This window comes from Taudactylus pleione, unplaced genomic scaffold (genome assembly GCF_031769625.1).
Source record: "Taudactylus pleione unplaced genomic scaffold, aTauple2 ptg000582l, whole genome shotgun sequence".
NCBI classification, from domain to species: domain Eukaryota; kingdom Metazoa; phylum Chordata; class Amphibia; order Anura; family Myobatrachidae; genus Taudactylus; species Taudactylus pleione.
Genome location: NW_028284984.1, coordinates 589,777 through 606,587, shown reverse-complemented (window position 1 = coordinate 606,587; position 16,811 = coordinate 589,777). Strand labels below are relative to the sequence as shown.

Here is a 16,811-nt window from a genome sequence, read left to right as displayed (position 1 = left end):
TGATAAATTTACGAGATAACCAGAGGAGATTTGTGCTGGGCAATTGGAATTCTATCCTTTATGGGAAATACCTATGGAGCTCTCAAGCCCTTTATCAGTTTTAGTAAGCATAAAACCTACTGTATCAGGCATTTATGGCGGCTCTTTTGCTATTCATTCCTGGAATTCTTGAGAATCTTCTTTCTCACACATTCTTTGCTGTGGAGGTGAAATCATGTCACTGATTATTTATTAATGATATACACTAAATGTTTGTTTTTAATTGCTACTTACTCTATTCCAATGAGACAAGCCTGCTATATTTGTTGTTTTTGGGAGGGGGGTGAATTGCCTCTTTATTGGCGGCTGGGTTCAGCCGATGACGTTTGGTGTCTGTTTTTCTGTAAGCTACTTGGGTATGTCAGGCTTATAGATATACAAGTGCCAACATACCCGTGGCTGCCAGTGTGTTCTAGAGCTTGTGGAATGTAAGCCCCAACACGCCCTGGTATACAGGAACCTGCAGTGCTATACTGTATATATAGAAAAAATGCATTTTAAACGATCAAACACATTCATCATGAAAATATATTTTTTTACATAAAGACTTCCTCAACCCCTCTTTGCTATTTCATTATTTACCTAAATGCATAGAGTAAATCTTCTTTCTTGCAGCTGTTAATTCACATAAAAAAACCATAACAAGACAATGGTGATGCGCTAATAAACAAATAAATAATATACTAAGTAGTTCCCGAAATGGCAGAAAAAATTCTCAAGACACCACCAGTATAATATTAATAATCTTTATAAAAATGGGATATGTCAGTCCATATAATCACATTTACACTTATAAATAATCACATTTATCCAATATAGAAAGACTCAAATACTCTCCTGAGAATTGAAATATATAAAATATACTGCCTCTAATAGAAATGAATCACTGGATCTTTGATGCCTGGAGCAGTCTCTTGTCAAATTAATGACATGTGGAAAATCCAATAATATATATAGCTCTTTCTGTATGATATAAGTGTGCACACTGTTATACCATTCTCTCACCACATTGATACATAGCTGCAGAGGGCCTGATTCAGAGCCGGACGCTCTGACCAGAGCTTTCGCTCTGAATCAGGGCCGGCCTACCTAAAATTGGTGCGGCCTCCTGGCCGCTCGCATAGCTGTGGGTGACCACCCACAGCTTATGTGAGCGTCCATGATGATGGTCGCGATGGTCAAGACCATCGCGACCATCGGGCTTGTGACGAGACCCTTGCGGTAGGGTCTCGTTGCCGCAAGCCCTGGAGTGATTTTGGCTCTATCAGAGCCAAAATCACTCCCACTGACATCACTCGTGATGTCAGTGGGGCCGGACCCAGACGGTAGGCGTTCCCATGGGAACGCCTCCGTCTGGGCAGCCACGCCCCCGGCATGCCCACCAAAGGGGGCGTGCTGTCAATCACCATCGACAGCACGCCCCCTTTGGTGCGAGACCCCGAGCGATGGCTTCCCCGTCGCTCGCCGGGTCTTGCGCATGCGCACGACGGAGCACCCACCGTAGTGCGCATGCGCATTTGGGTACCATCGACCCGCTTGCGAGCGTCCTCCGCTCGCGAGCGGGTCTGAATGAGATCCAGAGTCCCATGAACAATCCGCTGAGTTTGGAGGACACACCTCCTATGAAGCACACTCATGGTGGGCACTCCTGGTAAGCTTTGCTGTCACGCTACTGAAACTGGGATCTTGTGCTGTGGAAGCCTAATAGACTGAGGCCCTCATTCAGAGGCGGTCGCAAGAAGCGATCGCTCTCTCTGAATGAGGGCGGCCGCTTCCTTTTTTTAGTGCAACCTCCTGGTCGCTAGCTAAGCTGTGGGTTACCACCCACAGCTTAGCGACTGACCAGGTTGATGGTCACGATGGTGAACACCATCGCGACCATCGGGCTTGTGACGAGACCCTAAGGTTGGGTCACGGCAACCGCAAGCCCCAGGGAGCTTCCTGCTCTGATCAAGCAGGAAGCTCCCCACTGACATCACTGATGATGTCAGTGCGGCCGCCCACAAAACGGTAGGCATTCCTCCGTTTTTGAAACCACCCCCCCCCCGGCCCGCCTCCAAAACCGGGCGAGCTGTCGATCAACATTGACAGCCGCCCCTTTTGTAGTGAGCTCCGGAGCGAGAGAGTTTCTCTCTCACTCCGGGGCTTGCGCACGCGCAGTGCGGGCACTGCGCATACGCAGGGCTAACCATCGACCCGGTTGCGAGCACATCGCACTTGCGACCAGGTCTGAATGAGACCCTAAGTCTCAAGCTGGGAGCTGGAAGCCCCATCAGCACATATATACAAGCGCCTGTGACTCAGAACAGCTCACTTTGCTTGGGATTGTGCATTGGAAACTCGCTTGGTTATTAGTTGCACACGTGAAACACCGACCAGACCCCCGCTAGTTACCAGGAGTGCCCACCGTGAGCGTGCTTCATAGGAGGTGTGTTCTCCAAACTCAGCGGATTGTTCTTGGGACTCTGCAACTAGGTATCAATGTGGTGAGAGACTGGTATAACAGTGTGCGCACTTATATCACACAGAAAGAGCTTTATATCTTTATATGTTTATTATTATATTTTCCACATGTCATTAACTTGACAAGAGACTGCTCCAGGCATCAAAGATCCAGTGATTCATTTCTATTAGAGGCAGTATATTTAAATCCTCAGGGGTGTATTTGAGTCTTTCTATATATGTATAAATGTGATTATTTATAAGTGTAAATGTGATTATATGTACTAACATATTCCATTTTTTTAAAGATTACTAATATTATATAGGTGGTGTCTTGAGAATTTTTTCTGCCTTTCGGGAACTACATAGTATATTATTTATTTGGTTATTAGAGCATCACCATTCTCTTGTTGTGGTATCTCTATATCAGTAGTGGGCAGACACAAGCCCATTGGGTGAATTGGCTGCTATTATTTATAATATTCTATTCATTGATTAGCGCCCAGCTTTTTTGTTTCTCTGTTTATCACATAAAAAACCGCATACATGCCACAAACTGCTCCTTGAGTTCCCCAGTGTGAGTGAGAGGATTCAGAGTTCTGCCAGTAACTAACCAGTACAAAGCTCCATCATTAATACCCCTTTTAAACCGACCTGAAAATCCCGGGTTGATGCATGTGAACGCATATCAACCCAGGATTTTTGTCAGTGTAAATGGATCCACCCAGGTCCAGGGACCTGGAGATCCAACTTCGGTAGTTTGCAGGGTTGACCACGGGTCGTTCCCTTGTCACCTTGCAGTGTAAACGGCGCCATCCAGGTCGTGATGACCCGAATCGTGCCGCATGCAGCCTGATTGGCCGACTTCAGTGGCGCTTGGACATGACATCATCTCCAATCGTCCACTGCAACCAGGGCCGGGCTGAACATCATGGAGCAGCGCATCCCACCTGCTCTCTGCCTCTGGACCACTGCGGAGTGAGGTAAGGAGGGAGGGGAAGAAGCGCTGCTCACCTGCCCCGGAAAAGCCAGGTTAGTGCTGACCAGGCTCCAGTGTGAACGGTGCCCACGGTGTAAAAGGGGTCTGATCGGGGTTGGAAAGGTGTTCCAAATCCCGGGTCAGACCCGGATTTTTGTGTAAAATAGGTATTAGATTGGTCAGAGCTTGAGAAAGCCACTGATCTGTTAGTAGCTGTTAGATCCCACGTGAGTTGAACTACATATATAAAATATAAATGAACCAGAGGTGGTCTAAAGGCTACTAACCAATCAGAGCGGCTTTCTCATGCTGTGAGCAATCAGATAGTGACTGCCACTCGGTAATCCACTGATACAACATTAGGGGCTGCAGCTCCATGACAGCCTCGGTATTCCACTGACACAACATTAGGGGCTGCAGCTCCATGACAGCCTCGGTATTCCACTGATACAACATTAGGGGCTGCAGCTCCATGACAGCCTCTCGGTTTTCCACTGATACAACATTAGGGGCTGCAGCTCCATGACAGCCTCTCGGTATTCCACTGATACAACATTAGGGGCTGCAGCTCCATGACAGCCTCTCGGTATTCCACTGATACAACATTAGGGGCTGCAGCTCCATGACAGCCTCTCGGTATTCCACTGATACAACATTAGGGGCTGCAGCTCCATGACAGCCTCTCGGTATTCCACTGATACAACATTAGGGGCTGCAGCTCCATGACAGCCTCTCGGTATTCCACTGATACAACATTAGGGGCTGCAGCTCCATGACAGCCTCTCGGTATTCCACTGATACAACATTAGGGGCTGCAGCTCCATGACAGCCTCTCGGTATTCCACTGATACAACATTAGGGGCTGCAGCTCCATGACAGCCTCTCGGTATTCCACTGATACAACATCAGGGGCTGCAGCTCCATGACAGCCTCTCGGTATTCCACTGATACAACATTAGGGGCTGCAGCTCCATGACAGCCTCTCGGTATTCCACTGATACAACATTAGGGGCTGCAGCTCCATGACAGCCTCTCGGTATTCCACTGATACAACATTAGGGGCTGCAGCTCCATGACAGCCTCTCGTTATTCCACTGATACAACATTAGGGGCTGCAGCTCCATGACAGCCTCTCGGTATTCCACTCTTACAACATTAGGGGCTGCAGCTCCATGCAGCACTCCCCAGCCTGTGTGGGGAGGATTGGCTATAATGGCGTATCTATAAATGGTGCAGGGTGAAAGGGTGCCCACACGGCACACCCTGCTACCATTGCATTTACTTACCTGCCAGCTGCCCAAGCCATTATTCTGGTAACTTTTTGAAGCCAGCGGTGACTTCTGAAGAAATCACCATGGGAAACTTTTCAACTGGCACACTTCTCCACTATTTTTACTGCTTCATACATCTACCCCAGAGTTCCTTCAGAGAACTCGGCATTGGTAGATAGGTACTGTGATCCTGTGAGGAGATGTAGGAAGGGGGGAGGGGTGCTATGGTAGGGTCAAAGGTGTCACCGGGTCTGGTGACACCCGGCGCCCGTGTCCAAAAAGGGGGCATGACCTAAAATAAAGGGGAGTGGCTTAACAGGGGATCCCAACTTCACTCTGGAGATGCTTGGCTGCCCCCGGAGACTGGGCTGCAGCACTGTCGGCTCTTCTATGACAGGATATCCTGAACATAACACTTTTGGATATGGATCTTATTCTTTAACAAGGACAAATGTATTACTAGTTTTAGAAAACAGAATTAATAGTTTTATTTCTTAATATTTTAGCAGAAAAAGTGACCTCTCTGGGGAAGGACTGGCACCGACCTTGCCTACGGTGTGAACGGTGCTCAAAAACGCTGACTCCGGGTGGTCATGCTGAGGTGAGACTTATGTTTTATTTTTAGATTTTGTTAATATAGTTCTGTAAACATAGCAGAAGCCTGGCAACATGTGGCCCTTATGTAACACAATGGATGATATATTTTAATTTCCTGAGCCGGTTTGTAGTCCGCCCTCATCTGTGTGCTCCCACAGGAAATAGGCCACACAACTCTTTCTGCTACCTCTTTGTATACAAGTTTTACATAAATATGTTTGTACAATATATGTGTGTGTGCATTGTGCACCTCCCTCCATTTGTGTGCACTATTGTGTGATCCTCCCGTATGTCTGTGTATATATTGTTGCTTGGCACGCCTTGTATCAGCATATGTACTTAATTAGCGCTTTATTTCAGGTTGTCCCCTTTAATAGAACTCTCACCAACTCCTAGTGGGTAATTCAAACCCACCCAGGCTGGAGATGTGTGCCATTAATGCAGCACCTAGTTGGTCAGAATAGTCTGGACAGCCATTGTGCTGTAACACTTGGCTTTGCTTCCTCTACTGTGATCATGGCTGGTAATGGCAGGCATACTGAGGGGACCTTAATCAAGTGAAGCACCAGCCATTTACCAGAGACTGACTTGCTCATAAAATACCACATTCTAATGGCATCAAGTTTAAGAAAGAAAATATCACCACATCCAATGTGAGCTGAGTGATAGACACATAGCAATGCTGTGCTGTGATAGGAAAGCAGTGCCACATAAAAGAGAATAGGGAATGATTATGGGCGCACAAGACAGTGATTTATGTCAGCATTGTTATTAGACACAACTAGGGCAGTTTTGACAACTAAAAGGTCGAGTGTAGAAAAATGAGAGTATAATATAATTTACATCTCCTTCACACATTGGTGTCACAGAGAGCTGTTCCTACGGTGTTCTAAATAAGATATTCCTGCTGCAGAGAGACTAGGAGCAGTAACAGGTATATTGTACAAGATGCTTAGCTTTGTCTTCTGCCTCTATACATCACCTTACTGTAGTGCCATGCCACTCTCAATAGTAACCTCACTTTTTCATGTTTTCAAGACATTTGATATTGATATTTTTCAAATTATTGCATTTCCGCAGCTGGACTTCACTGGCAAGCACCCAAGCATACAACAAGAAACGAAAGATTCCGCACAGAACAATTTCTTCTTAATGTAAACCAACCATATTTCATCACTGGATAAATTGTATCATTAAGATTTGTTGGTGGTGCTCCCAAAGCTCAAATTGAACATGCAAAGACAACAAAAGAGAGAAGTAGAGCTAGTCGCTGGGGCACACTTGTAAATTTATGGATTGTGAATAAATGGATGTTTATAATAAAACATAACTTTTAATGTTCATCAATAAAATAATGAGGCACCTTGCATTCTATATATACAGTACAGATGATATAATAATAATCATCTACTGTTGTGGAACGGCGAAATATTGTATAAATCTCAATATCAATGGGTACAAAAATATATTGGTATTGAACAAATTGAATTAAACATATAGTAGGTTTAGCTGCTCTGCCTGTGCATGGAAATCCCAAACATCTTGTTTTAACCTACAGCACCTGGTATTCCCAGGAGGTCTCCCATCCAAGTACTGGCCAGGCCTATCACTGGTTAGCTACCAAGATCAGACCAGATTGGGCAATCATGTGATGTAAGGCTGTAGGTATAATGATAATGGGTTGTAGCAGCACTGGGTCAGAGCAGTAACCATAAATGTAGGGCTATCTTGGTGGATAGTCCATTAATTTTTTAAAATGTAGTGTCAAAAGAAAGTGTTGCATAGGCACACCTCAATTGTTACACGTGCATGCATCAAAATACAATTATACATATAGTAATATAGCGTGTAACACAGGAAGGATGAATGATTATCAAACACAGACTTTTATAATAGTCAATACATAGGTGTAGCGTATGCCACTTCCGATAGATAGGAACTCACAATGGGATGCTAAAAGTTGGTTCTGTGGTGTAACTGTATTGAGTAATGCACTAAATTATTAGGATTAAAGTTTAAAGGACAAATCTCACATAGTAAATCCTCATATATGTAACAAACTCAATGGTCAAGATGATACTGACATGGCATACAAAATCAAAAAACACTGATGTCAAATTACACCGTGACTCATAAATCACCAAAATGACCTTAAACAAGGATTGTAGTATGTAGAAATATACAGTTATATAATTATAGCATACACTGGTGGTACTGAGGGACAGTGTTAATCTTGTAAGAATAGTAAAGATTAGCTAAAGAATAGATAGCATGAATACTAAAGTCCCCGACCACACTGGAGTTCTCATACAATACCAATCCCAAATTTGAGATAGTCAGGGGTCCAATCCGTGCACAGATAGACTCCCTTGGCAATCTGCATAACAGCACAGGACGCGCGTTTCGCCCGAATGAGGGCTTGTTCACCTCAGGTATCACCCCTGACTATCTCAAATTTGGGATTGGTATTGTATGAGAACTCCAGTGTGGTCGGGGACTTTAGTATTCATGCTATCTATTCTTTAGCTAATCTTTACTATTCTTACAAGATTAACACTGTCCCTCAGTACCACCAGTGTATGCTATAATTATATAACTGTATATTTCTACATACTACAATCCTTGTTTAAGGTCATTTTGGTGATTTATGAGTCACGGTGTAATTTGACATCAGTGTTTTTTGATTTTGTATGCCATGTCAGTATCATCTTGACCATTGAGTTTGTTACATATATGAGGATTTACTATGTGAGATTTGTCCTTTAAACTTTAATCCTAATAATTTAGTGCATTACTCAATACAGTTACACCACAGAACCAACTTTTAGCATCCCATTGTGAGTTCCTATCTATCGGAAGTGGCATACGCTACACCTATGTATTGACTATTATAAAAGTCTGTGTTTGATAATCATTCATCCTTCCTGTGTTACACGCTATATTACTATATGTATAATTGTATTTTGATGCATGCACGTGTAACAATTGAGGTGTGCCTATGCAACACTTTCTTTTGACACTACATTTTAAAAAATTAATGGACTATCCACCAAGATAGCCCTACATTTATGGTTACTGCTCTGACCCAGTGCTGCTACAACCCATTATCATTATACCTACAGCCTTACATCACATGATTGCCCAATCTGGTCTGATCTTGGTAGCTAACCAGTGATAGGCCTGGCCAGTACTTGGATGGGAGACCTCCTGGGAATACCAGGTGCTGTAGGTTAAAACAAGATGTTTGGGATTTCCATGCACAGGCAGAGCAGCTAAACCTACTATATGTTTAATTCAATTTGTTCAATACCAATATATTTTTGTACCCATTGATATTGAGATTTATACAATATTTCGCCGTTCCACAACAGTAGATGATTATTATTATATCATCTGTACTGTATATATAGAATGCAAGGTGCCTCATTATTTTATTGATGAACATTAAAAGTTATGTTTTATTATAAACATCCATTTATTCACAATCCATAAATTTACAAGTGTGCCCCAGCGACTAGCTCTACTTCTCTCTTTTGTTGTCTTTGCAAGCACCCAAGCATATCATTTTATAAGCTGTCATATGCTTAACACATGTTATCATATCTAAGTAACTTCATATACTAAACGTCTAGCATTACACTAAGTAACCGCTGAATGTGCAGATGCTCAGCACATGTAATTCTGGGCATGTGCCACCAATTATGCGCTGAGTGCATGACAAGTGCATGCCAGCTACCCAATTTGTGGACCCCCCATCTGTTCAAGTGTGATCATTTTTGGGGCTGTGGGTACAGACAGGAAATTTTATACTAGCAAACTGGAAAAGAACACTTAAATGTCTGCTTACTACCTGCTTTATTCCTCCTTTCATGCCTTAAACACATTAGACATTTTTAAATGTTTGATGCAAAGGTATGTGATCTGCAGCTCCATTAAGGGTTTAAATAGTAACGTATGTATACAGAACGCCTTGTATAATAATATAATAGGAGAAATGTGAAAAATGCTGAAAACACTTAAAATATTTTAAAAATATATAAAATCATTCAAAACATGACAGGCATTAAGTACAATAATGTTTATATTGGCTGATTCAGAGATACACGCAGACCCGATGATGGCCATTGCTGTATGCGCATGTGCAGTATGGGTCTGCGATCCTGCACGCAGAGCAGCGGCAGACTGTCAGTAATTGACAGTCTGCTGCTGTTTCTGGGAGGGGAGTGGGCGCCAACAGCCTCCGTTTCCCAAAATGGAGGTGTGTCGCTACCGTTGGGGTGGAGGGAAGAGGTCAGGATCTCTGTTGGCTGACGGAGGTTTCCTGGCCTCCTTTTTGCATCTATGGCAGTTGGCTAGAGTGACCCCGTGGTCACTCAGTCGGCCGAGGATCCTGCAGATTATTGGATGCTGCATCCATGGACACATCTTGGATCAATAATACATGCAGAAGGCATGATGCCTCCTGCCGCATTATCATATTAGTCAGGGCCGTAGCTAGGGTAGTGCGGCCGGTGCCATAGCACAGGGCACCACAGGTCAGGGGGCGCTGTTTGGGCCTGTCAAATGTCTGTTTATCATCATTCTTGCATGTAGCTTCCTCTTATTTCATCCCCAGCATCTCCTGGCCTCCCCTATCTCTTCCCTGACCCTTCCCCATGAAGCCATGGCCCTTTTTTGGGTGCATTATGTCCCTTTGAAAAATGAGGGGGGTGCCAATGCTCTTTCTGGCACAGAGCACCAAAAAGTCTAGTTACGGCTCTGATATTAGTACTATTGCAGTACCTTCTGAGGTTGAATCAAGAGGTAGGAATAGGGAAGGCTAGCTATCCTGCCCACGTCCTTTCCATCGAGCAAGTTGCTCCGTTCTCCAGATATACCCTATTGCCAACCCCGCCACCCCGGCTCTCAAACTTTTCTCTCAAAGAGCTACTGTATAAACATTATTGTGCTTAATGCCTGTCATGTTTTGAATGATTTGATGTATTCTTTATGTATTTTAGGTGTTTTCAGCATTTTACATATGTCTCCTATTACATTATTTGACAAAGTGCTCTGTATATATACATACATTACTATTTTGAAATGTATACACTCAGGGGCTGATGCTCAGGGAATGGAAGTCTGTTTGCAGAGCGTATCCTCCATGTTTTCACACTGCGCATACTGTACTTCAGAAGCGAGCATATATAAGTACAGGAGATGTAGAGTCTTACTCATTTCATTCGCATCTCCACTTACAACTGAAGAGGCGTAAAGGGGGCTGTAGTGAGGCAATCGCCCTATTCAGGGTGTGTCGATAGAATTGCGGAGTTGTGCATAACTGTAAATACACCTGTGTTCAGACGGATCCTTTGCGCCTAGTATAGGGCAGGTACAAGTGAGCACTGATAATAATGAGGGATGTGGTCAGTATCCCGGCGTGTGGGATGCCGACGCTTAGAATACCGGCGCACCCGTCAGAATCCTGGCGCCAGCATACCGATGGTAAGTAGCGGGGTTAGGGGGAGGGTTAGGGCTAGGGGTTAGGATTAGACACTAGGGGAAGGGTTAGTGTTAGTCATTAAGGGGGAGGGTTATATTCAGGATGCGGGGAGGGTAAGGTTAGGTTTAGGCACTAGGGGGGGGGGGGGGGTTAGGTTCAGGCACTGGGACGGGAGGGTTAGGAGTAGGGAGCTGCAGGGCTGTTTTTTTGCAGCCTCCCAAAATGGCCCTTTATTGACACATGAGCTGTTTGGTTGTTGTTTTCTCATTGGTTTTCATTGAATCTATTAATCAAACTTTGATAATACTCTGATAGCAATTCTAAACAGTAACAGTAGATTTGCAGATACCACTCCTATTTATGAACGGGAGATAACTATTTCTGTTGATGGCTTCCCACGGTGTGAGCTTACAGATTCCAGAACCAATTAAGCCGCACGGTCTCGGAAATGTATTGGGCGGTGACGGTAAGCTGGCTGTTCAGGCGCACGGAAATGCACTGTCTGATGGGCGTGTTGTGGGCGTGTCACATGGTTAGTCGCTTACATTGGAGACCACACTCTGATGGGTAATCGGCACCTAGCACGGGGATGGGGGATGTTTTGATGGGGCGCATCTGATTGTAGCGACTAAGGATGCACCGAGCGGGATTGTAGCGTCTGAAGATGCGCAGTCTTTGTACATGTGGACGCACACTTGTACACCAGGTAAAGGACTTTTGCTACAGAAAGTCGTAGATGTGACTACAGCATAAGCCCCTATACGCCAATGGATTACACAATACGTTCAGTAATTTAGGATCTTGTTTTTCCTTTTCATATAATGTTTTCATTCTGTTTCCAATTCACACTTTGCACTATAATTTTTCATGGGATTTTCATATTTCACCGTATTCCCATATAATGTGCAATGAATTCAAGAAACATCTTTACAGGGGAATGATAGCATTACATTTTTTTTTATGTATATCTAATAGAGTAAGATTTTATTTTTAAAATTAGTTTATTACCCCTGAGTGACCTATAATGAACACGTTTGGATCGCTTTCCTTTTAGCTTATATTGTGGAGTTACAATATTTACTATGGCTGTAGAATATTTTGATAAATATAGCTGTCTTTGTATTCAGAATGCAGATGTTCTCTTTTTGCTAAGCTGCAGTCACTTAGGAGCAGGGAATTACAGAATGTACAGTATATATGGAATAGTAAAGGGGGGTATCCACTACAAGATCTGAGAACGACTGCACGATTACGACATTGTAGTCATTCAGTCGTTTGTCAGTCGTGTGATGAGCCTGCACTGAACGAGCAGACGTTCAGTGCAGGGTCATCAATCATCTGGAAACATGCTGAACTGACGATATCGTCAGGTTGACCGGCATGTTTGAAAGATGATCGTTTTAGACACTTTTACAAATGATTTGCAAACGATTGAACGATCGTTATCGTTCAACTTAATCGTCTAGTGGATACCCCCCTTTACAGAGAGTGACACAACAGCAACGTCTATAATACCTTAGCCATGGTACTTGTTTCCAGCTTTCCTCCTCTTCCCACAGTGCAGATTACCATAAGTAGAATAATAATTATATACATTAAATTGAATACAACATACAGTACAGCAGTAACTGTATTGTCAAAATTAAATGAATTACCGTTGTTAGCCATGCATCTTCTCCATAGTATCATATGTTCTAAAGATACAGTAGTGTATATACAACATAATGAATAAGTATGACATGCCTTGTATCAGTACTAGGCCTACCTGCGGTCTAATTGCTGTTTGTGAAATGCAATAACAAATTATTTATGTCCTTAATCAAGCCTTTGTTTTGGAGCCATGGGTGACGCAAGCATTATTTTTCCATCTTTGCAGTGTTGTAATGAATTCATAGGTTCATAATCTGTGTAGATGAATAGCTGTTTATTCAAGCAAAATTGTACAAGCTGCTACAATTACCTGTGCTATAACCAGCCTTATTATAGCATGTGAGTGCTTCCAGAACTCCCTGGCATTGAATGTCTTCCATGATTAATTGATGCATAATTGTTTTAAGATTCCTTTACAATAACTAATTTGTTTCATTATCGTGTAACCTCCAGTGATTACAAGCTAGAAAACTTTGATATAATCTGGTGTACACTATAAATTACTTATATGGTCACTGCTTATGTGTGTCATAGACTACGGGGTAAATTTACTATGAATCGAGTCTGATCGAGTTTTTTTTTTTTTTCAACTCGATTAGCATCGCTGAAACTCAGGTGATTTGAGGATCCTGAAACTCACAAATTTACAAAGAAGTGAGTTTAGCTGAGAGTGAGATGGCCGATGGTGAAGCAGATCGAGAAATCTCCCCCGAGTAGCAAGTTTTGAAGGAATTTAGGGGGTCATTCAGACCCACTCGCAAGCGGCAGTACGCTCGCAAGTGGGTCGATGTTCTCCACTGCGCATGCGCACGACGGAGGGAGCTCCGTCGTGCACATGCGCGAGACCCGGCAAGCGACGGGGAATCCGTCGCTCGGAGTCTCGCACCAAAGGGGGCGTGCTGTCGATGGTGACTGACAGCACGCCCCCTTTGGTGGGCGTGCCTGCCAGACGGAGGCGTTCCCATGGGAACGCCTACCGTCTGAAGCCGGCCCCACTGACATCACTAGTGATGTCAGTGGGAGTGATTTTGGCTCTGATAGAGCCAAAATCACTCCAGGGCTTGTGGCTGAGAAACCCGACCGCAGGGTTTCACTCGCAAGTCCGATGGTCGCGATGGTCAAGACCATCGCGACCATCTTTTTAGACGCTCGTATATGCTGTGGGTGGTGACCCACAGCTATACGAGCGTCCAGGAGGACGCTCCATTTTAATGGAGGAGGGCCCTGATTCAGAGCGAGCGGCTCTGAATCAGGGCCTTACTCACCCAAGATTGCAGTGTCTTCTCTCTGCAAATCTCTCCCGAGCAAGCAGCCTCTGTAGGGGTCCCTCTATATTTAAAACCAGTACCGGACCCAAACCGACCAGAGGTGTAATGCCACAGCCAGGAGACCCTATCTCCGGGTCTCTGGTTCCTAAATTACTGCGAAATCCTACTAGTTTTGTTCCCCGTAATTTTAGGAACCAGGACTGGCTGAGCAGTTTGGGGCTGGTTATGCTTTTGGGAGAGGGACCCTACGTCATTTCTAAAATTTTGATTTAACCCTTATTTTACTGTTTACAGGCAGAAACACACATGCCAAACTCGCAGCTCACAGGCAGGTGAATTGATTTTACAAATTTTTACAGCAGTGTTGTCCGTTCTCATGAGAGTTTAGAAACTCTCATCTTGGTAAATTCACGAATTTTATCTTCACTAGTGAAAAGTTACTCGAGTTTGGCCGATGGTGAAGTGAACAGAGTTTGCTAACTCTCCAATATTTTCCCGTAGCAAAAAAGATTTCTCTCCCGGGTTTTACATTAGTAAATTTGCGAGTGGAAAAAATGCCCAAACTCTCCAGAGATTGCTAACTCGAATGTTAGTAAATTTACTCCTACATGTTAATGTAGTGAAAAATCTGTTTTTTTGTAATGCTTCACTTTTCTAAACATATTCAGTACAGTATTGGCATTGGCAAATGAAGCCACTGCATGGGACTCTACATTACACATAATGGGGAGCATGGAATAATGCACGTGTTTGGATAGCTGTGTCCACCAGATAGGGCAGGGGTTCCCAACCACGGTCCTCAAGGCACACTAACAGTCCAGGTTTTAGGGATAGCCATACTTGAGCACAAGTGACTTAATTAGTACCTCAGTATATTGATTTAACCATCTGTGTACAAGCATGGATATCACTAAAACCAGGACTGTTAGTGTGCCTTGAGGACCGAGGTTGGGAATCACTGAGATAGGGCTAATGATATGAAGTCTAATAATGATTATATATTATTTGGGTAAGCTACACATTGCAAATGACGTAACCCTTTATTAAATAAATATTGCTGTAAGTGTTTACCCCTAATTTAGTCCAAGTTGGTTTTTCTTCCCAGATATTTTAGCTTTAAAGACAATTGGTTGCAAGTATAAGAAATGAGAAAAACAAACACTCTGTCACATTTCCAAATCAAATACTCTACGGTCAACAGTTTTAGAACTTTTCAGTTTTTATTGAAATTTCAGCAGTTTAATGTACTCCGAAAATAAAGCAAACAACAAAGAAACAGTTGGAGAAATAATTAATGAATCATTTTATTAACCACTTGCCTGGCACAGTCGTATCAGATACGACCAATAAGAAATGCCCTACGGGTGGCTGTCTGCGCCGCGCTGCACCCCATCCCCCTTGTGTAATCACCCGGCGGCTGCTTCTTCTCCCTGCAACCGCCAGGACAGACAGCGCTGGGCCCCCCTCCTGTAATCACCCGGCGGCTGCTTCTCCTCTTCGCAGCCGCCGGGACTGTCAGTGCCGCCCCCCACCCCTGTGAGCTTACCTGCCTCCCTCCACTGTGATGACGCGGGGGCACCGGCTGCTTCTTCTCTCTGCAGCCGCGGGGACCTTCAGCGCTGGCCTCTCTCCCTCACCTGTATGTGTGACCCAGCAGAAGTGATGGTCACCAGCCATCGATGTTTTGTAAAACATCGATAGTTGATTGGGTCTAACAACCATCGATGATTTCAAGCATCAATTGTTGCTGGTTGCTGTCAATCGATGTTTCAAGTGACATCGATTGTTGATGGGTTTTTACAACTACTTTTGCCATCGACGGCAGAGAACCAATGGTTATCTGCCATCGATGGATGAGCAGGAGCCTTTTTTTTTTCACTCCTCTTGGCCCGCTAAGCTCCACCCCCTGGCTTTTATCGGCCCATGGCCCGCCGTACACCGGTTACCATCAAGTGCTGTAAACCATCGATGGTACACCATTGATTTGTGTTTTTATACCATCGATGGACACCCCACTAATGGTCATCTAAAGTCCCTATTTCCCACAGACCAGTCCCGATCATTGTTACTATCGATTTGCTCCCGATACATCGGTTACATTTTATGTGGAACTCAACCATGGATGGTTTAAAGCAATCAGCCGTTGACGGTACAGCCGTCGATGGTCATTACTAAAGTATACCATACAAATTGCTATTTTTATGGTATACTGTTTTTTATAAAAAAAAATGTGTAAAATGTGTTTTAAAACGGCTTTTTTGTACTTTTCAATGGAGTGCCGGTTTTTCTTACACTTGGGGTAACCTGGTCGCAGGTTTGCTCCAAATGGATTGTTTCTCTAGAATTTACTTTACCGTGCACCCGCAACTTATGCCAGTGAGTGTGTGCAGCTCCCACGACACACATTTTTTATACAAGGATTACTATGGCTACAACACCTCATCAGTAGGCTAAAACTAACCTGTCTCACGACGGTCTAAACCCAGCACACGTTCCCTATTAGTGGGTGAACAATCCAACGCTTGGTGAATTCTGCTTCCCTTCTGCTCCACGGGAGGTTTCTGTCCTCCCTGAGCTCGCCTTAAAATTGTGTTGGATAAGTTTTAAATAGATCTTCTTGACCTAGGGCCTGATTCAGACCAACTCGCGAGCGGCTGTCCGCTTGCAAGTGGGTCGATGTTATGGACTGAGCATGCGCACGACGGAGGGAGCTCCGTCGTGCGCATGCGCCAGACGCGACGAGCGAAGGAAAGTCCTTCGCTCGTTGTGTCTGATCAAAGGGGGCGTGCTGTCGATGTTGATTGACAGCACGCCCCCTTTGGTAGGCGTGCCGGGGGCGTGCCTCCCGTCAGAAGCCGGCCCACTGACATCACTAGTGATGTCAGTGGGAGTGATTTTGGCTCTGATAGAGCCAAAATCACTCCGGAGCTTGCGGTTGAAAACCTCAACCGCAGGCTCCGGCTCGCAATTTCGATGGTCGCGATGGTCTCGACCATCGCGGCCATCAAAATGCACGCTCGTATAGCCTGTGGGTGGTGACCCACAGCTATACGAGCGTCCAGAAGGACGCTCCATTTTCATGG

General features: G+C 44.3%; 1 protein-coding gene across 1 annotated transcript in view; it reads left to right on the top strand.

Moving 5' to 3' along the window:
- Positions 1 to 16,811, top strand: part of LOC148481402 (cysteine-rich protein 2-like) — a 191,454-nt gene that overhangs the window by 156,401 nt on the left and 18,242 nt on the right. Inside the window, exon 6 of the mRNA XM_088453533.1 lies at positions 5,238 to 5,332. Within this exon, the coding sequence (XP_088309659.1) occupies positions 5,238 to 5,332 (95 nt within the window). The remainder of the gene's footprint in view (positions 1 to 5,237; positions 5,333 to 16,811) is intronic.